Here is a 22572-nt window from a genome sequence, read left to right as displayed (position 1 = left end):
AATGTGATGTTTAGCCAATAATAATATTTACTAACTGTGATATTACACCTGAGAGACAAGCCATTTAATATTTAATATATAAAAATAAAAGTTCAGATTGAAAGGCACTTGGCTGTCACGTCAACTTGAAAGAGAAGACTACAAAGATGGCCTTTGATTGTGACGTGTTGTCGCACAGCTATGACGGCGCACGCGGAGGGATCCCAGCTTGTCAGAAACATGGTCAGAACGCTGGAAGCCTCTGAACAGTGTAGGTCTAACGTAAGCTCAGCCAGTCAGTAGGACACAGAGACATTGAACAGTATAGACGTTTTGTTGGGGGAACATTTCCGAAAGCAAATGTTAAATTTGGGGTAGTGCCGTTTGCTAGGTTGTCTAGCGTTTCGTGGGGCTAGCGTTCGGTTTCCTCACTGGTGTTCTGCGGTGGAAATAGCCAAAAATGTCGTCTCCAAGTCCGGGTAAAAGGCGAATGGATACCGATGTGGTGAAACTGTATCCTTTCTGAACATAAACAACAGTATCTCTGTCGCTGCATATTCAAGTGTGTCCTGTTGAAATGTGTATATAATGCGAGGAAAGCGTATTTGTTGATGTAGCTTGTGTGTAATGCTAACCTTTAGACACAGAGCTCTCATTGTGAATGATTGGTGTTTTTGTGTAAACAACATTTTGCTAGCAAAGCCAAGTGTTAGCTATTCCTGTCCTGCGAGCCCTCCTTTGCTCGTCGGGACAGCTCTATTTGCTAATCACATCGCTCCCGTGTCCTTTCAGCCGTTTTCCAACTCAGTATTTTTGTGACGTTGACGTTAGCTGGACTAGCTTGTGGTCTTTATTTGAAAATGTACTGCAAAACCTGGGAAAAAAAACACCCCGTTTCACACAACGTCTCTTATCTTGTTCCAACACCTATACATTTGGCAGCGGTTGATTTTATTCGAAAAGCACATTATGTAAGTTGAGTTTCTTTATCCAGCCTGTTGTTTGTCAAGGGAGTCAAGTCAAACTGTCCGTTTACACGCTGATACAGGAGCTTGTTTACATAACGTAAGGCTAACGTCACCTGAAAATGCTGCTGTCTTTTGTTCTGCTTTAGTACAGATATCGGCCCTTTTGAAGCTTGTATATAAATCTAGGCCCAGTGTGATTTGCTTTGTAACCTTACTTAGGGGTTTTTGGCAATGTTGTTATTTTACCAGCCACTTGAAATGTTACCTTGTGACGCTGCTGAACTGGCTTGCTGGTCTGCTGGTTAATTTCAACATCAAAATGGCCACCTGATCTGTGTTTCTCACTGTACTGAAGTGCCTGCAGGGAAACATGTGGAAGGTCAACTTACATCAGTTTACAGTGGTTATAATTTGTTGTTTTATGAGTATTGGAAGTGGTTATGAGTTTGGCAGCTGTTTGTGAAGTGGCACAGCAGGTGTCACGAGTCTGCAATCGATTTTCACTGTGAAATGCTTGAACTTTTTACTCTGCTCATGTTGTCACCTCTTTTTAGGCTTAAACTGTAATTTATTTGTCCAGGGTTGATGGGGAGACTCTAAAAATAAACCAGAACGACATTTCCATTCCACTCAGTATTTTTAAGGAACAGTATGAACAGGTATTTTTGTTTTTGTCCCAGCACAGTGAAAGCCAGCTTAATGATTGGGTAGTCTGTTACTAGCCGGAAACCACTAGAGGGAGGGACTAAGAACAGCTGATGGGATGGCAGTAAAGCTTTTAGTCAAATATGGGGCTCAAACTGAGCAGGTCAAAACAAACTAAATGTGAGGAGATGATTGCCCCAGTGGGCTTAACAAGTAGTTTGATCTTTTAAGTTTTTGATTACATTTAAGATTCACTGTATTCAAAGTTATTTTAACTCTGAGACGTAACACATCTGTCTTATGCAACACAGTATGCATTTCATACTACATCCTGCCTCATACTGGCCACAGTAGAGTGAGATATACAACTGCATGTGGCTTCAATATGTGAATACACGTCAACACAAAGAGGCTGCAGCTAGCTAGTTCTTTAAAAAAAAATCCCTTGTTGTTTTGGCCTGCTGCCTGAGGCAATTTAGTACATATGCTAACTAACAACAGTGCTTGTTTGAGCAAGTCCCCCCCTCCCCATATGAACCACCAGTGCCGAAGCAGACAGAGCAACAGCCTTTCACAACTGCAGCAGACTCATTCACTCACAGAGCGTTGTAGTAGTTGAGCCCCCTCTCCGTCCTAAGCTGCTTGACTGACGGGCAAGAGCAGGTTTACTGCATGCCACCTGCTCAATTCCATACAATGACGGGTGTGTGTTTTTTTGCATACTATGAGTTAGCAGTGGTCAGCAAGTGTTGGGAACAGCTACAGTCTGTCAAAGACCCTGCCCACTGTCGTGTTTGGAAGTAGGTATGCAAAATTGAGATTTACTTGCTTATATATGGCTCATTGGTTCACTGCTGACTAGGCTGGCTTGTTGGGCTGAAGTATGGACTGCTTTGGGGCAACAGTTCCTTCCTTCTGTTTGCGTCCCCAGAGCAAAACTAGCAGTAACAACCTCCTCTCTGTGCTCCATATGCCTGTGTCTCCCTCTGCTGTAACCAAACCCTGAAACTCACACTGCCTTTTAGACAGGAGCAGCTTCTTTCTCATGTGCTGACACTGTGAGCCCTCACGCATTAATTTGCCGTGGCCACTGGAGAGCTGAGAATCTGGAGCGGAGACCATTAGGGGATTCATGAAAATGAATGTCAGAATGACCTCAGCATGTACTTGAATGGCAGCCTGCTTTTAGCAACAAATATAAGTCCTGTGTTTACATTACTATGGTGATTATTGCCATCTGAACTCTGCTATTTGAAACAAATTGCAGTGGTAAATGAAAAAAGTTTTTTTTTTTAATCCTTCACCCCACTCTGCCCCTGCAAACATACAGTTTTAAATGGCTAGAGACAACTTATTTTTTGTCCAATATTTGCCAGGCTGTATTCCTTGCTAAAACCTTAAATTAAAGTTATTCTCTAGTGACCTGCATATTCTGTGAATTCACTCTCACTGTTGGACATGATGCTTTCCTTTGTGAGCGTGCTTGCTCTTGAAAAAAAAGAGTCTTATTAGGCGGTGTCACTCGAAAGAGCTTTACATTCAGCGCATTGTGTGGGGTTGACTGCACAAACTGTGTAGGTAGTTGTGCTATTATTTGTATGCATTCATCATTGGCCTACTCTCTTTACAAATTCTCTCAAGCTGTAAGCTGCTGGAATTTGAGCACAGGTAGATTACAAAGGGCTAAGCCTATTGTGAACGCTAACACAAGCCCTTATGGTCTCTGGCCTGTGGATGCTAATACAGTGGAGTGGAACACACATGCAATGTATAGGGTTATCTGTACATTTTGCAGAGTAAGTGTTTTTTGTAAATAGTCTGTGTTGTATGTCATTTAATTTTGATAAGCTAATGTATGCAGTAAGATGAAGGGAAAGTAAAGCACCTATTTAAAACTGCACTTCTTCGTGTCTGTTCGTCTGAACAGTGTCTTGGGTTTGAAAATCAGAGTTCTATATTTCTTTATAGATGAAAGTCTCTCACAGTGCGGCGAGTAGGTCTGTGAAGCATGGCCTCCAGTCAGTTGTAACCGAGACTGTGGGGAGTTGTTGTGAGGGGTGCTGCTGCTGCATGCTTCATCAGGCCCAGTATCATTATGATACCTGGCATTTACACCAGTGTATGGTCTTTGTCTTTTGCATTATGAGATGATTTAAGCATGTCATGTGTAATGTTTGTGCTTCTGTTTTTCTTCGCAATTCAAGGTTTAATTTACATTTTTATGTTGTTCTTAGCTCTTGGCTTTCAGTAATCCCGATTCATTCAGTTGTCCATGATCAGGGTTAGCTTGTTGGGCCAGTATCTGCCACATCACTGCCTTTTTTTTCTCTTCTTTTCTTTTTAAACCTTTTCCCACCCCCTTCATCGCCACATCCCTCTCCCCTCCCTGAGCGGAATGCCAAACCATCTCTCCTCTCTGCTTGGTGTTTCAGCCCCATTGTACCGTTGTAAGATGACATCCGGATAGCATAAGCAGCAAAGTCTTTTGTGTTTTAGCCGTTTACAGGAGCCCCTCAGACCTCCACCTCCTGCTGCTGCTGCTGCTGTGTCAGATCATGTCATACAGTCACCAGCAGCTAATCTGCACCAGACGCTATAACGCAGAACTAAAACAATTACATACAGTCTAATATAGGGAAGGAACTGGGCTTTTTTGCCTGTTTCTGTCAGAGAGAGATTAAAGGAATTGATAGCAGCAAGGTTTCTCTGCCATTTTCCTCAATGTTAATATTTAACCCATAGTAAGAAACACTCCCCTAGACAACGTAGTGAATGACCCATCCAGTGTACACAATCAACCAGTAATAGTATGGAATTACAAAGTCTGAACTGAGATATTTATGATATTTTCATGTCCTTGGGAAGCTAAATATATAATGCCAAGTTTCAAATGGTTTTGTTTTGTATACAGTCAAATACAGTGTATGCCTTAAGATTTATATTTTGTGGTTCTTGGGCTGTGTGCTTGTGGAGAGTCATGAAAAGAATGTAATTAGTGGAAAAATGTTTTTCTTCTCCAACCACGTTATGTGATATAAAAAAAGCTTTGGCATACAGTGATTCATGTCGATGTTATGTGCGTCTTCATATCTTACCAGTGTTGAGTCCGAGCTGCTGTTGTGAGATGTCTCTTTCTTAACTTTGTCTTCTTGAGACTAAATGTTTAAAACGACGGCACAGTTTCTTCTCGTCTTTGTCTGAAACTTAAAAATGTGTCGCTTCATCTGGACCCCAAGGAAATTGCTGCTCCTTCTGCTTTTAATTCCTCCATGACTGAGCATAATATAACTTAGTAAATGGTAGATGAGAGCCCCCCTCTAGTCGTGGGGTACCCCACCTTGATTGGCAGTCCTGTTTTGGTTGTTCAGGAGCAAGGCATCTCTGACGGTAGGAGGTTTGAGGCCCTTACTGTTAATCCCATAGTACAAATAGCAAGGCTTCCTGCATGCATGGCTGAGTTCCCTTACAAAAACAGATGGACTGAAGTTCCTCTCTTTGTTTTGCATGATATTTTTTTCTCTGGCACTTGGGAGTTCAGCCGGCTTTGGCTGCTCACATCCACTGCTGCTTTCATGTGGAAAATCGAGTGACAACAGCACGTTTGGTCTTATGGGCCAGTGACACTGAATCCAGTTGTCTAAAAATGTTGACTTAAAGGCATAAGGCTAAAATATCCTACACAAACGAGCCTTATCAAGCATGCATTACACTAGCCACACCCTTTACTTGACTATATCTGGTTGTACGCCTCCGTCTCTCTCGTGTGTGTCAAGTTGATAAAATTAGCTTTGTGTCTTTCTTACACACAGATGCTGAAATTCTGGTAAGCATGCAGTTTTCTCAACACGGCACTGTTGAAATTCTGTTTTTGTCTTCCCAACACACAGTGGATCTTGTCTTTTTAGATTTGCTCATTAGACAGATGCCTCAGATCCAGGTCATTGTTCCCCCTGGCTCAGTTTTTTTTTATCATTAATGGTCATTTCATTTCTGTGTACATGCACGGCTCAAGCACATGCATACACACAGACGCGCTGCCATTGCTGAAAAAAAGGCTGTTGATTTAGTGAGGGGCTGAGAGCAGACGCAGCTGAAGGATTCACATTTGATTGCGGTGGGTGGGTGGGCTCTCATCCCTTCACCAGTGAAGACAAAGAACTTCGCCTGAGCAGTACTGTGCTGGCCCAGCTCTCATGCAGCGAGGTAGCCGTCAGCTAAGCACAGCGTCTTGAAGCCTGTGTCTAATGGAAACCAAATTTGCATCGATTATGGTGTTTGGATGAACTGCTCAGTATTTTTGTTCAAATCTTTTGTGGGTGCTTTTTTAAAAAGTTTGTCCTTATTGTGTTTCTCTGAATTTGCATTATGCAAATGATGACTGTCAAAGACTGCTTTTAGAATTTGCAAGACTTGACAGAAAGTTTCATCCAAAGGTGATTTGGCCTCAGGGCTGTGCTGAGTAAACATACACTTGTTGCAATTCAGTTTTGGTTTGCTGTAAAGTAACTAATGTGATGCAGTAATCTGTAGACTTCGATTTTTTTTCAAAGCAGAAATTAAAGGTGTATTCATTTGTCATAATTTCCTTCTCATCTACCAACCCGTGAGTGCAGCACTCAACAGCTACCAGACAATTTACATGTGGATTTCAGTGAGTCAGCCATTTGGGGCTGTATGTCTATTGATATGTAAAACCTGCTGTGATTTTTTTTTTCTTTTGCACAGGCTGCACATGCTGGCACCAAGAGGCCCATCAGTATTCAAACCCTTGAGTGCCTCTAGAACAGACCGTATAAGCCAGCCGTTGCATTATATTGACATGATGTTGCAAGGGTATTAAGCATTTTAAATGGATGTTCGCACAGTAAAGGATATAATTCTTTGTTGTTTTGAAACACCACCACTATTTTTTTATCTGTCCAAAGTAGCTATATGTCCCAAAACCTCCTGATTTTTGTCATTTGACTATACTGTTTTTTCTTTACAATGTCTCCTCCTCACATAGTGCTCAAATCTCTCTGTAAATCAGTGCTGTTTGCGCCAACTCTTTGAAGGAATGATCATTCACTGTGGCTAATTCTTCTGCTTTGATTCCACATAGCACTATCACATGTTTTAATCTGTTTACAATTACAGTATGTTGTGGTACAAGCTCTTAAGACCCCTCTAGCTTTGTTGACTTGCTCCGGTTGTCATAGTTGGATCTCTTGGAGCAGCTGGAATGACTCCAGCGCTGTTCCTATCATTACACCTGTAATGAACGGTGTTATACCTTTTCTTTTATCACAGCCTGCCAGTGTCTACTTCATAGTTGTGTATGATCACCACACATAAAGACATAATATGTGACATTTCTGCATGAATATATGTTAAGAACAATGAGCCTTTGTTGAATATTGTACTTGCATCATGACATCATGCTCTTAACCTGTGTTTGCGCAAATCTTCTATAGCAAATCTGCTGTGAAACATCAGCCAGCGCAATGTCTTTTGTCTTTCATTTGATTTCTTTATTTAATTTTGAAAAGTCACGCCTACTCGTTGCTGTTTGCTGCACACTCTGCCGCCAAAGCTCTCCCCGAAAACCGAAAAAACGCACAGGGGAACCAAATGAGACGACAGTGCCCATGATTCCATGCTGCTTTGAGATGTCCCCAAACTAGGCCTTGTTGTTGTTGTTGTTTTGACCGAGAGACCTTAATGGTAGACGTGCATTTAACACTGTTCTGTCATTGAACAAAGCCCACTAAGGGCTGATCATCACTGTGAAAGTGGGCCATTCTTCAACTGGAAGGTTGTGTGTTTGATTGCCGGGCTCCGTTAATCTACTCGCAAATGTAGACCCTTAACCCGTAGTTGCACCTGACAACTGTGGCAGCAGTGTGTGATTGATGTGTAAAAGGAAATGTGCTGCATGTCGATGTGCTATATATGTAGAAGTGTAAGTGACTGGGTGTCTGAAGCAGCTTTGATTGGTCATCGAGAATAGAAAAGTGCTAGATAAATACAGATATTATACTTTGTGCAAAGTGGCACCTGCTCTACTCTTGCAGTGGAGTTCATTGTGTTGTCATTTTTCCATCCACTTTCTGTTTTTTTTGTCAGGAGCAAATGAAATTCACTAGTGTACATATGAGCACCCATGGGTGTGAACATTTGTATTGAGCCATCTGCAGCCTGGCTGAACTGGAGATTTAGTTTTTTTGTCTCTTCATTTTTGCTTTTCATCCCCCCTGAAGCACATGATATAATGACGGGATTATCTGTTTACAGAGTCATTGAGTTGGTGTTTTCAAGGAGCTGAAATGATCCAGTAAGGCTGCACCAAATCTGCATTAACATTAAGTCGAGTTTGACTTGATTAGGAATAAAAGGAAGCAAGCAGATGGGAGAGAGTTGACCTTAGTGCGAGAGGGAAAAACGCAAAGAAGAGGGGTCAGCAAGGTTGACTGGTAACGGCTGCAGAGGAGACCGGTGTTTGTTTGGCGGTGAGCTGATTAAATCACACTCTCACAGCAACACCCCTGCCTATCACTCACCCTGCCTGCTGTAGCTGGCTGGTTGCTGTGCTACACTAGCTGCCTCTGTTTTCAGACTGCGGAGTGTTGTTGAGGTCACACAATAATCCTGCTTGGCTCAGTGCTTTGCACTAATACATAGAAAGTTGAATTGAGTAACACAAATGCATTTACAAACAAGGCTAGAATGCAGTTGGAGATAAAGGTTTAATGCTGGTAGAGAACGCAGTTTAGCAAAACAAACCATGCACGCACTATAAGCATGAAAAATTAATCTTTCTCTGGCAGTCTTTCATTAAGGCCCCATATCAGCGAGTGGGCACAGAGCCTGTTTCAGGAGGAAGACACGGGCACTGCTTTGTTGTTTTGTTGGTATCAACTTTGTTTTTGTTGTGTTTAATGTCAAAGCTGCTTTATTTTGTTTCGAGTACAAAATGTAGCTTGCCGACTTAAAAGTGACCCTTCTTTCTTAATTGTTTGTGAGTAATAATGAATATTAGCCTGTGCATTTTATTTGATACTCTATGATTGTGTATAGTCTCTTGGTAGAGGAAGCCTCCCCATTGTTTACACCCCCGAGGACTGCTGCTATATTTCCTGTCTTTCATCCGCAAGGCCTTTGATTGTACATTTGCCGTTGCAATCTCTTTGTAAAGAAGTGAAATGAAAGAGAGATCGCTGCCTCCGAGTACCTCATCTCTGAACAAAGCTGTGGTCTCAAACACGTGAGTTGCCAAAGTAGCATAATGCAGTCCATGTGCAATGAAATTCATTCCTGTGATTACGATGTTATCTTTCATATCTTTAAGCCAATACAACCAAAACGAAGACTATTGGTGTCAGTGTTAAGTTCAGCCCATACTGCATACCTGCACTGTACACTGAGATGGTGCTTACCAGTGGAAGGATGCAACATAAAAATCCACCTCACCTCTATTATTAGCTGTTAAATATCATTGGGGTATTTAGAAGGTAAAATATTACCTGGAAATATGGATCAACTTAAACCGTTCTAATCTAATCCAGACCCTGGGTTTGCCCGTGTGTGTCTGTGCTGTGCAAGACTGTCATCATTTGTCTGCAGTCCACAGCGGTGATGTCACCCATGTTCACAGATCTGCCTACAAGGCTTGATTGACATTTACTCTTTTCATTTATTATCTCTGCATCACTTTCTCTTTGCGTCACCTCTGGCATCACTCTTGGTCACACAGCAGGTCTCCTTCTCTTTTTTCTCTCCCCTGTTGCATCTTTTTTTGTTGACTGAACCTATGCGACTCTATCTTTCTCCCTGCTGGCATTTGCGAGGTATTGGCATCATTGAGGCACACATCTTAGCTTTGTTTTCTTAGTCTCAAACACAAACACTGCTTCTTCTGTCCGTTCTTAAATTCGACATACTTTCCCCTCACGTTTTCCCCTCGCCAGTCTTTGAGACAGTGCGTCCTTCTCAACAGATCGACGGTGTCATGAGAGACATGTCCGAGCGTAGCTGACACTGACGGACTGACAGAGCGCTGTTTACGATTCTCCGTCATGTTTGTTTTCCATATTTAGACGGTTGGTTAGGGTGGGATATTTTTGATCATGGGTCATTCCGGGATAGTGGCCTGAACGGACCGGAATGAAAACAAGACATGTCTAGGCCACAACTGTAAATGCTATTTACTGCATATTTTTACACATGACCATTATATAATCCATTCTAAAGTTCAAAATCAGTATAGCGTTGACCTTGAATACACTCTGGAGCATTTTTAAGAAGTCTAACCTGTGGTTCTGTCAGATGTTTGTCAACGTTCTGGATTGATTTGTCTATGTGAATCAGATTGTTTGTGTGTGTGTGTGTGTGTGTGTGTGTGTGTGTGTGTGTAAAAGGATATTGACCCGGTACGGTCTCACAGATTATGACTTATCTTTACTAATCCAAGGTGGGGGGTGAACAGATAGTTGTGTTGGGAATGGAGAACATTTCAATGCATGGCATTTGGTCGTGAAACTGAATTGTGACAATTAGTGTATTTAAATGTAGATTTTTATATGGAACATGAAAGACATGAGCACCCACTTCAGATAAAATCGTCAAGTATTCGGTGTGATCGACTGTCTTTAAACTGGAGTGGAACCCGAATTATCGTCAACATATATTTGTCCTACTATTTCTGCTGTGAAAAAGGTCTAATTCCACCAATTGTATTTGTTGCTTGAGCATTACATACACATGTGTGAGTTAAACTAATTGACATTGTATTGTATAATATAATGTATAATAAGACCAACTTTCAGTTGCAGTATTACAAATGCCAATGATCACAGAATTTGACAGACATAAAAACATATTTTTCAAAACCATTATACACCACACATCAGTTTTAATGCATGTCAATTCAGGTCATTTTTATTGTACACACACAGCAGAAGGTGCATTTAGACACGACCAACGTAAATTATCCCTGTTGTCTTCCTTTCTGCCATTACGTTAAAACCAGTTTGCCCTTCCTTGATGGAGTGCGGTGTGTGTGTGTCATTGTCGCATTCATTTAAAAAGCCACAAACGAATAAGTGAGATTTATAGCGTATAATATAGTATGCGCTGTATCGCCTGCCAACCCAGTTTTCATTATTTTTTAGCTGTTCATTTTGCCTGTCGTCGTTCACTCTATGAGTGTGTGTGTGTGAATTTACAAGCTCTCCCCGGGGCAACTGTTTTCTCATAGACTTGCCAAACTCCTTTAGCTCCAGTGGTAACCAGTGAGACGTAGTTGTTTACTAGGTGAGAGGAGGGAGTGCTAGGAGCCCTGGGTGTATCTGTGTATGAAACTTATGAGCTCATCGAAAATGGCAACGATCCCATCCAAATAAATCCATGGTTTTGGAATCGACTTTGGTTCAGAAACGGATGATGACACAGGCCAAGTGTTTAATTCGACCCCAGAGATAGAGACGCTTCCTTGATATGAAGATGATGTGTACACTGACGTCCACACCCGTATTAATATGAATGAGCTGCAGGTTTTGTGAGCAGGCCAGTGTTCTTTGACTGTGTGTGATATGGAGTTGTTGGATGAAAGCAGAAACTTGTATTTACATCATTATCAAAGTATTGCGGTATGTGGCACGTCAGTTGTTGCAATATGAGCTACATCCTTTCCCCTAACTCCTCCTGCTGTCACACTGTAGTTACAGATCATCGCGACACTGAGCTTGTGTCATTTCAGGCTGCTTGTTATTCTGGTAAAAGTGAAGCTCTGCATACCTCTACTTGTAACTTAAAAGTCTAAAACATCTCAGTCAGCGTGGCCAGTGTTGATTCAACCTGTTTGATAGTGAATACTCACTCTGCTACTCTGTCTTCCATAACATGACACACCACACACTTCTATACCATCCCCCCTTCCTCTCTGCATAGCTGGTTATACTTGCATTAACTCCACACCAGTGGTTTCACTACTGGCTTGGTGCAGTTGTAGATGTGTGTGAGCTGCATGAAGTAAACATAATGCATATCGTCTGACAAGAGAGTGTCATTTCTTATAGGAACTGTGTCGTTGCTGTTTTTGTCAGCGTGCTTCAGATCCATATTGCACTCGTGGTGGTAGTTGTTGAATCAAAGAGTCACAGTCAGGCTTCTCCAACATAAGCCAGTGCAGACAGGTTCCTCTTCTGTCTTGACAATGACACATTTCCTTGCCGAAGCCAGGGATTCAGTCTCTTTGCAGACTCGACCAGAGCTTAAAATAACCTCAAGTTTGATTTAACCCATTGGGGGTCAGCGCTGTAGCTAATGGGATACACGCTCAATCAGGATTGGCGAGCCATCTGCTACTACGTGGCAGAGAAAACAGTTTTTTTTTCTCCTCTTCTTATCTCTGTCTTTAATGTGACGTGTTCCGTCAGCCTTTAACTCTTTCCTCTCTGTGAGATCATTTCCCCTCATTCTTTTGCATAGTTTGTAGTTTTATCTTCTCCTCCTCAGACCAACGTTATTCACTGTGCTACTTCCCTCCGCTCTCTTGAAAGTGAAATTATTTCCCTGTAAACATTTTGTGTTCAGGCTGGGTCTCGTGGTTGGTTATTACTTTAATTACGTCCATAGAGGAAAACAGCGGATGATTACTTCCTCTGTTAACTATAAACCCTCTGGTGGATGAATGCAGTTTTCCTATAGCTCGGCCGTTAAATTTGTGCATTTAGATGTTTATGGTTTAGTCACTTAGGGCCTGTTCAAGCCTGGTATTAACATCCAAGCTCAGTGATCCTACCATGGCTAGATCATGTTGAGAAGTAGGACTGTTCACACCTGAATGTGACCACATGATCAGATCCAGGCTGCTTGTATAGTATGCCTGTTTGTCTGTGTGTGAGAAAACAAGCTTGATTTGATCAAAGCTCTCATCGCGCTGATATAAAAGTTTTAACCACTGGGTGAGCAGATTTTATATTGTGGTGGTGGCTGCAAATAAATGAATACATGAGAGCTGATTAGTGTCATAATCCCGTGAATCTACGACATCAGCTGAGGAGGTGGCCTCTAATCTATCCCGAGGACAGGCTGCATTCATGCAGCTCTGGAATGTGGATAAATGCGTCCTCAAACCACCTCCCAATGTGGTTTCTTGCGATCAGATCTGAGGATGCTTTCAGTGTGGATTAGGACCTTTTTCGTTCTGTCCTGTACTTTGCACAATCTGGCCCGTTAGCAGATCACTGGGGGTGGATGTTAATACCAGGTCTGTTTAGAGGGGTGCGACTTGTTGACGTTCCATAAATAACGATAAGCACAGTATCTACCTATAATATCTAAACCACTGCGGTGTGGTACGCGTGGGGTAAAATATTGGTAAAAGTAGATTGTAGAATCGGACTGATGTCGGTATCGGACGATACTCAAGGCTATGGTTTCATATCCGTCTGAAAAGTAGCATTGAATCATTCCTAGAAATTAAGCCATTTTATTTGGAGGCGTTGTACACTACTGTTCAAAAGTTTGGTGGCACCTGTACAATTTCTTTGTTTTCCATTAAAAGTCACTTTTATTCATCAAAAGAGTTCCAAAATGAAGTCAAGGGTTTTCTAATCATCCAATAGCCTTCTAACGTGATTAGCAAACACAATGTACCATTAGAACACTGGAGAGATGGTTGCTGGAAATGGGCCTCTATACGCCTATGTACATATTCCATTAAATATTCCATGTTTGCAGCTAGAATAGTCGTTTACCACATTAACAATGTATAGAGTGTATTTCTGATTCATTTAATGTTATATTCATTGGAAAAAAGTGCTTTTCCTTCAAAAATGAGCACATTTCTAAGTGACCCCAGACTCTTGAGCGGTAGCGTATGCCAGCATGTGTGGAAACGGTTAACTGCTACAACATAAAACCTTCTGTGCTTGTGTTTCTCCAGCAGGACTTGTGTTTTATGTCCAGTGGTGCTGTTAGAAAGTGACAGGTGGGAGGAGGCCGCCTGTGTGCTTCATAAAGATGGCTGACAATGCTCTACAGGCCCAACATGATGGCAACTTGAGTGTGTTTGTGTGATCCAGAATACAAACACAAGAGTCATATTCACGCATCGATTTTGTTCTTACTGTCAGAAGCTATCGTTTGGCTCATTAGTCCTCGTAAGTCTGTGCGGTCTGAGGGAACGATGTTTGGGTAGAGGAGAGGGGGGGAAAAGGTCAGGCTGCTAATGTCTTTCCTGTAACAAAACATGTAAAACTGCAGCTGAATTAACAATTTAGAGAGGACATATTGTCAGCAGGTGACCTTGGATATTATTCAAGTGCCCTTCATCATTGTCGAGATCCCTCCTTAACGACATTCACAGCATCGAGAGCAAGCATGAAGTCACCATCCTCAGCGGACTCAATGAATTTGTAGTCAAGTTTTTCGGACCACAAGGAAGTAAGTGTTTGTCTATTCTGTTTTCATATTTAACCAACACATTAAACTAACCTACAGTATTGTATTATCCTGCTTGGACTCGAATGAGTCCCAGATGTCTGGGTTTTTCATCCAAGAAAGATGAAACAAGTGTTTGTGTGTACTCCACTTAAGAATCCTGATTGTTCTTCGATAAACCTTCCCTCTCTTTTTTTGCTCAGACATGTTAGTCTGTCATTCTCCTGAGTTAGAGAAGCAAGCCAGGACTGAAACCAGGCCTGAGGGCTGCCCCTTAGTGTGAAGCAGAGAGGAGAATTATGATAAGAGTGAACTCATCAATCATCAACTCATCAGGAATGAGTTGCTTTGTATGCGTTTGGCGTCATCTGTCGCACTCTAAACCACTGTCACTTTCACACTGATAAATAACAGGAAGTGGGGGTTGTCTATGATTCCTGAAAACTGTGCCGAATATGAAATGACACAGGGTGTCTGTATGCGCAGGATTACTGCCATTTATCCTCAGGTCGGTGTGTTTGCACTTCATCTACGTCTATGCGTGCTGCTCACTTTTCAGTCGGGGGGCACATGAGGGGTCCTGTTACACTACAGCTATTCTGGGACAGTGCGGCACACAACTCAAAACACAATCTAATTCTCCATTCTCTTTGATGTCGGTGCATTTTGCGAAGCGATTTGGAAGTGAAGATTTCTCTCGGGTGCAAATATATTCATGGAATCAAATGAAGCAGCACCGCAGAGAGAGGCGCGGCATCATTTCTCAAACAGCTCCCTCTCTGTTGTGTTTTGAGTAAAAGAGAAATAGAGCAGAGTTTGGGTTTAACTCGATGTGTGGAGGATTTGTAAGTCACGTTCTCCTGTCTCTGTGTCCCCTCGTGTCATTTGCAGCACCGTACGAGGGAGGTGTGTGGAAGGTGCGAGTAGATCTTCCAGACAAATACCCTTTTAAATCACCATCAATAGGTAGGAAATCTCTTATTGAGCTGTGTTATTTCCAATGACCTCTTTTTACGCAGTTCTCATCTCTGTTTGTTGTTGTTTCTTTCAGGATTCATGAACAAGATTTTTCATCCCAACATTGATGAAGCGTAAGTGGAATTACTGTGTGTATTAAACCATATTGGATTATTCTTTCTTGCTATCCATGTCCTGTTTCCTGATGTTTTAGGTTATGCAAACGAAAGAAAATCAAATCATTATGGTGTGAACCATGCTGTGACTTAATTATAAGCCACCAACAGTTACCAGGGTTCTTATGCAGCATGGAAAAGTATGGAATTTGATTCGAGTCATTTACAGGTCTGGAAAGTATGGAAAAATGTTTGTGTTGTTTCCAGACTATGATCTCACCTTCTAAAATTAAATATATTAATATATACAAATCAAAACAAGTTACTAACGCAACATAGGCTACCTGTAGATGATATGACACTAATCAAGCTGGCTGTACAATGGTGTCGAGTTACCATGGTTACTGTTACCTGACTGCGATTCTCATTTATTTATTATTTTCCATACGCGTCGTTGAGCCAGCCGATTGTCGGGTCGATGCATGTTTTCAGAGTGCTGGCTTTTAAAATCATGTATATACATAATAAGTATTTAACAATTGGTATTCAGGTGATTAATATTGACTGAAAAATCCTCCGACAAGTCTGTGAATTTGAGTCGGGAAAAGTATGGGATTTTGAAATGGAAAATGTGTAGGAACTCTTGAGTTACACAGTTAAGTGTCCTCCAACAAGGCAAAGCATTTTTTATTGTTACTCTGGGCACTTGAAAAATCCATAATAAAGGTGGTTCAGTGTGTGTCAGGGCGGACAGGCTGAACCTGTGCCTCCTCCTCCCTGAATTAGAGAGTCTGACCTCACAAAGGCCAAGAATAATACTGTGTGTCACTGGATATTATTGCATAGTACTTACTTATAAGCAGGAACAACATGTACCTATGTGAACACTTTCAGTATTCCAATGCAGCGTAAACATGTGTATGAACTGTTCCCCTCTCATTGGCCCTTAAGTCATTTGAGTTTCAGACCCCTGGTGTAATATGTGTCCGTTTTCTATTCATAATACTCTTTAAATTCAAACTTGGTCACATGATATTATTTGCAACTTGCTGCAACTGCATTTTAAAACGAGACCATAATTATATTCAGATCGGGGGGAAAAAATGCATGTAAGAAGATCCTGCTCCTGCTCCTCGCCTGAGCAGCGACATGGCAACGCAATCCTTTCACGAGGCTCTGTTGACCTCACCCGTCTTTAACTCTTGGTTTTCTTCTCTTCTCGGTCTCCCAGGTCAGGGACGGTGTGCTTAGACGTCATTAACCAGACATGGACAGCCCTTTATGGTAAGTGACACCGTTTTTGCGTATGTCTTTGTATTAAGTTTCCACACTTGGCATATCTGATTATGTGCGATGACGATTGACCGAAGCCTGGAAAGGTGACTGCTGAGGCCCCCGCGGCTCTACAAAGAGTGGGCGCATTGAGACGCTGGTGCACAATTGGCCCTGATCTACTTAGTGAGGGTTGAAGTGAACTCTAATGAGGTAAACCCTCGCCCACCAAGGTCAGAAAACAGTCACCTTTGACAGGAGTGATTTACTGTCTGTCAGCTGTAAGAGACATGAACACAAACCCCCGATACTTAACTGTTCCTGTAACAGTGTCTCTGTGTGTGTCTCTCTCTCTGTGTGTGTGTGTGTGTGTGTGTGTGTGTGTGTGTGTGTGTGTGTGTGTGTGTGTGTGTGTGTGTGTGTGTTGCCCACTGTGTCCTTGTGCCCTTCTCTCTATTACTATTGTCCTAAATGGCTTTTCAGTAATAATGTATGAGCATGCCTCGCTGATTACTGTTAATGTAGAATAAAGTCGGATTCAGAAGTTGTTCTATATGTTAAATGATTAGTAAAATCTGCAGCAGTGATGTGTGTTTTTAAAAGAGAAAGAAAGAAAAGAACAGATCAACAATCAGCCGAGCATTAAGTGTGTGTGCTTGTGATGAGGAGAGGGGAACAAAAGCAACTGATTGAGTGGCTTAAAAAACATGACAATACTGAACAATAGGAAAAAAAACTCAACTTGAACAGACCCAACACTGACACCTAGGAGATGAGACTAGAATTGCAGGTAGATTTCCTCTCAGGCCACAGCTCTGACAGCAGTAAAGGGGAAAGGAGTTAGAATTAGTGCACGGTCCAGCGTCTAGCGTTGACTCACGTGTGTAAATGGATTTTTGTTTGTTTCTTCAGACCTGACCAACATCTTTGAGTCGTTCCTGCCGCAGCTGCTGGCTTACCCCAACCCCATCGACCCCTTAAATGGAGACGCAGCTGCCATGTACCTTCACCGGCCAGAGGAGTACAAGCAGAAAATCAAAGGTTCAGTCCAAAAAAAGATCCATATCTGCTCTGTCTGTGTCTGTGTTCTGTGGCCGGGGCCACACTGGATGCGAGAGTAGTCACATGTTAAAATTCAATGTTTTAGCTTCTTAAATGTGAATATTTTCTGGTTTCTTTGCATCATATAACAAAGAAATCTAAACAAGACATTCGAGGAGATCATCATTTTACAGGTTTGTCAAACACTGATCAACATTTTTTCGCTTCGTCAAGCATTTAATGGAGATCAGACATACAGTCAGGTCCATAAATATTGGGACATCGACACAGTTCTCTTCTTTTTGGCTCTATACACCACTGCAATGGATTTCAAATGAGTATTGAGAATGCATTTCACGTGCTGAAGACCAAACTGAAGGGAAAATGCCCCAAGAGCAAGCAGGAACCGTTGCAGTAGAGGCCTGACAGAGCATCACCTGGGTGAAACCCAGCGTCTGGTGATGTCTGTGCCTTCCAGACTCCAGGCTGTAATTGACTGCAAAGGATTTGCAACCAATTATTAAACGATGAAAGGCAGATATAAAGTGTTGTAATTTCTACACCGTTCACTCGATTTGGATGTAAACACCATCAAATTAAAGGTGAAAGTGTGCAGTTGAAGCACATCTTGTTCGTTTCATTTCAAATCCATTGTAGTGATGTATAGAGCCAAAATAAAGAGAATTGTATCGATGTCCGAATATGTATGGACCTATTTATGGACCCATTCCATGTGTCCGGTGTGGCCCCAGCCTTCGATAACACATCTGCCACGTCACCTTTAACATCCAGCAGCATATATTTAAATGTCTCATCCTGTCTCTCTCTCTCTGTCTCTTTACGTCTCTTGTCCACAGAGTACATCCAGAAATATGCAACAGAGGAGGCTCTGAAGGAGCAAGAAGAGGGGGCAGGCGACTCTTCATCTGAAAGCTCCATGTCTGACTTCTCAGAAGATGAGGCCCAGGACATGGAGTTGTAGTGATAGGAGTGGAGCCCCCCCCCCTACTTTCCCACGCCCCTCCTTTAACACCCCCGTCCCGCCCGCCCCGCCCCTACCCACAAAGACTATATTTGATTTCCTAACCATGAGAAAGCAGACTTATAATATTCATATTTAAACAAGTTGATTTTTTTATTATTATTCTTATTATTATTATTATTATTATTACTACTAAAAACAAGGATTTTTATGGATATCTAGCCTTTGGTGTGTTTGACAGACACCCTCCCATTCTGTAGCCCCGCCCCCCCGTCCCCCCCCACGTCCCTGACAAAGACGTTTGCAAATGCTTTCACATTTCTCTCCCTGTTATCTCCACATTTTTAAGGTGTGTTATGACGTCATAGGCGGGAGCATCTAATGTCTGTACTCGAATTTCACTTTTAAAAAAAAAATAGTTTGACCCAAATCCCGTTTTCCTCTCTTTTTTGCCCCTCCCTCGCAATGCTAACTGATTCTGACCATCACCGAGTTTACAGCTTTACGATAACGACCTGTAGACGAGACAGTATTTTTTCTTTTAAGTTGCACAATCACACCTTTCCGTAAACATAACAAAATGTGTAGTGCCAATATTATAAACAATGAGTACTAAAGGCTGCCTAAGCATATCTTCTTCTTCTTTGTTTTTTTTGTTTTTTAGCGTATTGATTCAGACACAAGGCAGTGAAATGCTTTTTTTGGACGCTACCTTGGCTGTTACCGAAGTTTCCGTTACCCCTTTATTGTTTATCTGCCGCAAACAAAGTCAGGTCATGGAAAACAAAAGAATTAAAACACACGTCTGACCACATTGTGTGAAAAACTATATGGACGTTTTGTGCACAAAGGCAATAAAAACACACACAACAAAAAAGGAGTTTCTGGTCAGACTCACTCTGCATTGCTGCAACTTAAAGAAGACCCTTTGACCCTCTGACCATAGGAATTTCAGATTCAACCGCAGCTTAAACACAAGTGCAAAGAAAGCCTCGGCCTCACTATCGCCTATACCGACTTATACACTGGCTCTTTTTTATATTTAACATATATATAAGTATTATTGGTCAAGAAAAAACCAGCAGTTTTAATTTAAAGCGGGAAAAAAGATCTTCACTTCCAAAACAAAACATGGTCAAAAACGTGTGATTTCTTGAAAGAGTCAGGTTGGTATCAGTCGTCACATTCCGCTGTTACCTGCATGCCCCTTCCTTCATCACGGGTCACACCTGAGCTTTGACTCCCCCGTTACTCGGTGTCTGCTTACAAAATAAGAGCCTGACCTTTGACCCTTTTTTTAAGGCTTCAAACAAGTCGTGTTAAGGGGAGTCGATCTGTTGTTTCATTCATTCATTAATGTACAGATTTGGTTTCTTATTATTGGGCTGAAACAGAAAAAGTGTCATTCATTCATGTTTTCTTTTATTGTGGCGGGTAAAGAGATATTTTTGTTTCACTTTTTCCGCCCACAGTGGTGTCCACACATTTTTATTGACCTGTGGAGGCTAACGAGGCAGTCGTACTACCTAGAAAACCGTGTAATGTATTGACTTCATTGTAAGAAATCTCCGCTTTTTTGTTTTCAAAAAAAAAAAAAAAAAGCACATTACTCATCCCGCTTTTTTCCTCTTCCACCTGTAATCTGTCCTTTCACATCTTAATGTTCACTCTGTTGCAGATTAGGGGAGATTACCCGTCGGGTGTATTTGAGCTGATGTAGGATTGTTAGACTTGTTATGGCTCAGGTTTGAAATTACGTACAGTGTGTTTTTTTTTGTTTGTTTTTTTTTCCCACTGGAAAGGAACGTGAAATCATGCTTAATCTCCGTGTGTTTTCTGACATGTCGAGATAGATTAGCCTTTTCTTTCTGGGTGGTGACTTCAACTAAAACAAATGCTATTATATGGCTGTATTACAGGTAGAGTTTAGCTAGTTCTCTCTTCGGTATGCTTACACCTGATCAAGCGCTCATGGCTCATCAGACCCTTTAGTTAGTGTCTGTTGTGTGGTTTTATATGTGAGATACTCCATAGATGTGCCTGCGTGTCCTCTTTCCTGCACATTCAGAGTTGTACAGATGAGGGATTTCCAAATAATCTCAAATCTTCAAATGCAGATACACACTTCCTTTATTTCTCAGTATTTTTTTTATTATCGGATGAGTTCGCCTGGTTTAACCTGTCGGTTAATACTCGTTTGGTTCATTTAGCTCTCGCAGACAGTCGACATGTTCACGGCAGTATGATACACAACTATGTGAGTGTCTTTTTTTTTTTTTTTTTTTTTAAGCGTGCAGAGATTTGCGATCCACGTCCACTCGAAACCGAACAAACCTTTAAAAAGCTTACACACGGATTCACACGTTCATAATTGGCTTGTATTCTCTAAGCTGCCTGTAAATGTGTATTTATTCATTAAAGAAACCTCTTTTTTTTGCTGTTTTTAAACTCGATCATGAAGTGCCACTCGATTTTGGGCTTTTTTTTGTTGTTTTTATTCATTCAGTTTTGGAATCCTTGTTTTACTTTTACATTTGTGCAGTATTGTACTTTGAGTGCTGAAAATCCGGGTTTATCCGAGGTGAGGATAAGAATTTAACAACAAAAAATAAAGCACATTATTATTATGCAGTGGTGCAACAGGGAAACTAATCATTTTGTCTTTTTTTTTTTTTTAAACAAAAAACAAGATTCTACTTTTGGGGTAAAAAAAAAAAAATCTTTAATTTTCATGTGCTGGGCAATAAACTGATGACAGACTCGGCAATCTCTTCACTTTTATCCGCTATCGAGAGAGGAGCGATCACTGCCTTTTGTTGTTTCTTTATGGCAACTTGAATCCTAAATGACATTTTATTTTTATTTGTTTTAACCTCTCCACTTCCTCTGCTGTAGCACAACAAGCGAGCGTACAGATGACACTCTTCCAAACACATACTCCACTCAGCTTAGACGGCACATGACGGCACAGACGGTGAATCAGAATTCAAACCTGCAGGAAAATAAATAGGCCTTAGTCCTCCAGTTTGCACACTATCTCTCCCCTACACACACACACACACACACTCGCACACTCTCTCTCTGTTGAATACAACAACCAGGAAAAGACCTGAGCTAAGTGAATGCACTATCATCATTAATCCATAGACAGGACGTCCAGGGCCCATTATCCATGTATTTTTTGTTTATCAGCACAGCTGCAGAAAGTCAGCAGCACCCTGATCCTGTGATATTTCCTCCTCACCCTCCTCACCCCCCCACACTCTGTGTCTCCTCGTGCACTTGCATGCTTCTGGTGTGGAGTCGAGGCTCGATTGGTTGCACATCTCCAATTCTGTCTTGTGCTTGTGTGGATTTGTGCCACCCCCTCACCCCCCCACCCCACCCCCCGCGCTAGCGCTGGCCTCTCGCTGCCCACCAGGGGGATTTGGCTGGCACACACAGCATGGGAAAAAAAAAAAAAAAAGGCAAATTGTTATTATTAATTATCAAAAAAAATTGTATTTGGTACCTAGTGTGTGATACTTGAGGATTTAAAAAGTTAAAAAAGTTTTTTTGGGGTTTTTGTTATTTTATTTTTATTTTGTTTAACGTCCATCCTTTTTTGGTCTTATTTTCATTACCGTCTTTGCCCTCCTTCTCCTCTTCTTTTCTTTTTTGTTTCTTTGCATTGTGAAGTGGGCATGCTTGTCAAAAAAAAGGACAAAAATGCTCTCTATTAATAGGCTTATAACCTCATAAATAGTTGTGTATAAAATAAACTGTTATAACTTCTTTTTTAATAAAACATTCAATGTGTATTTAAAAGCTGATTCTCTGATGTCCTGTGTATCTCAGCCCTCTGATATCCTACTGTTATTAATACAGTAACTTATGTCTTTAACCCTTTAAGGTACAACTCAACCATTTGGTCGACCACACTTTAAGTCACTAGATCTCATTGAAAAATGCATTAAGCTGATCTCACTAACACTAAATTAATGTGACTTGTGAATGTTGTACTTTATGAATTATGCAAACCAGGTTTATTATGAGCAGACGTCTCAACCGTTTGGTAGAGGCCTGTATCTGAAATACTGTAGGGTCTAATTTAAATAAATAAATACATATTGATTGTCGTTATTGTTATCATAAGTAAATTAAATAAAATAATAAAAAAATGCAAAGAAATCATATTTTCTTTGCTTTT

At 41.3% G+C, this 22572-nt stretch overlaps 1 protein-coding gene across 1 annotated transcript; it reads left to right on the top strand.

Moving 5' to 3' along the window:
- The first annotated feature begins 245 nt into the window (after positions 1–245).
- ube2h (ubiquitin-conjugating enzyme E2H) lies at positions 246–22148 on the top strand. Its single transcript, XM_083907231.1, has 7 exons — positions 246–492; positions 13942–14018; positions 14907–14981; positions 15067–15106; positions 16320–16372; positions 17273–17401; positions 18259–22148. The coding sequence occupies exons 1-7, from the start codon at positions 440–442 to the stop codon at positions 18381–18383; spliced, it is 552 nt and encodes a 183-aa protein (XP_083763357.1). The 5' UTR covers positions 246–439; the 3' UTR covers positions 18384–22148.
- Positions 22149–22572: the final 424 nt, after the last annotated feature.

This window comes from Microchirus variegatus (assembly GCF_963457635.1).
Source record: "Microchirus variegatus genome assembly, chromosome: 20".
In the NCBI taxonomy this organism is placed as follows: domain Eukaryota; kingdom Metazoa; phylum Chordata; class Actinopteri; order Pleuronectiformes; family Soleidae; genus Microchirus; species Microchirus variegatus.
The sequence above is the reverse complement of the archived record's forward strand: the minus strand, read 5'-3'. Positions and strand labels throughout refer to the sequence as shown.

Excerpts from the sequence above, each read along its gene's own strand:
- ube2h (XM_083907231.1), top strand. The coding sequence starts at position 440 with ATGTCGTCTCCAAGTCCGGGTAAAAGGCGAATGGATACCGATGTGGTG. Across the intron at positions 14,982-15,066 it reads TTTTAAATCACCATCAATAG|GATTCATGAACAAGATTTTT; the intron begins GTAGGAAATCTC and ends TGTTTCTTTCAG. Across the intron at positions 16,373-17,272 it reads GACATGGACAGCCCTTTATG|ACCTGACCAACATCTTTGAG; the intron begins GTAAGTGACACC and ends TTGTTTCTTCAG.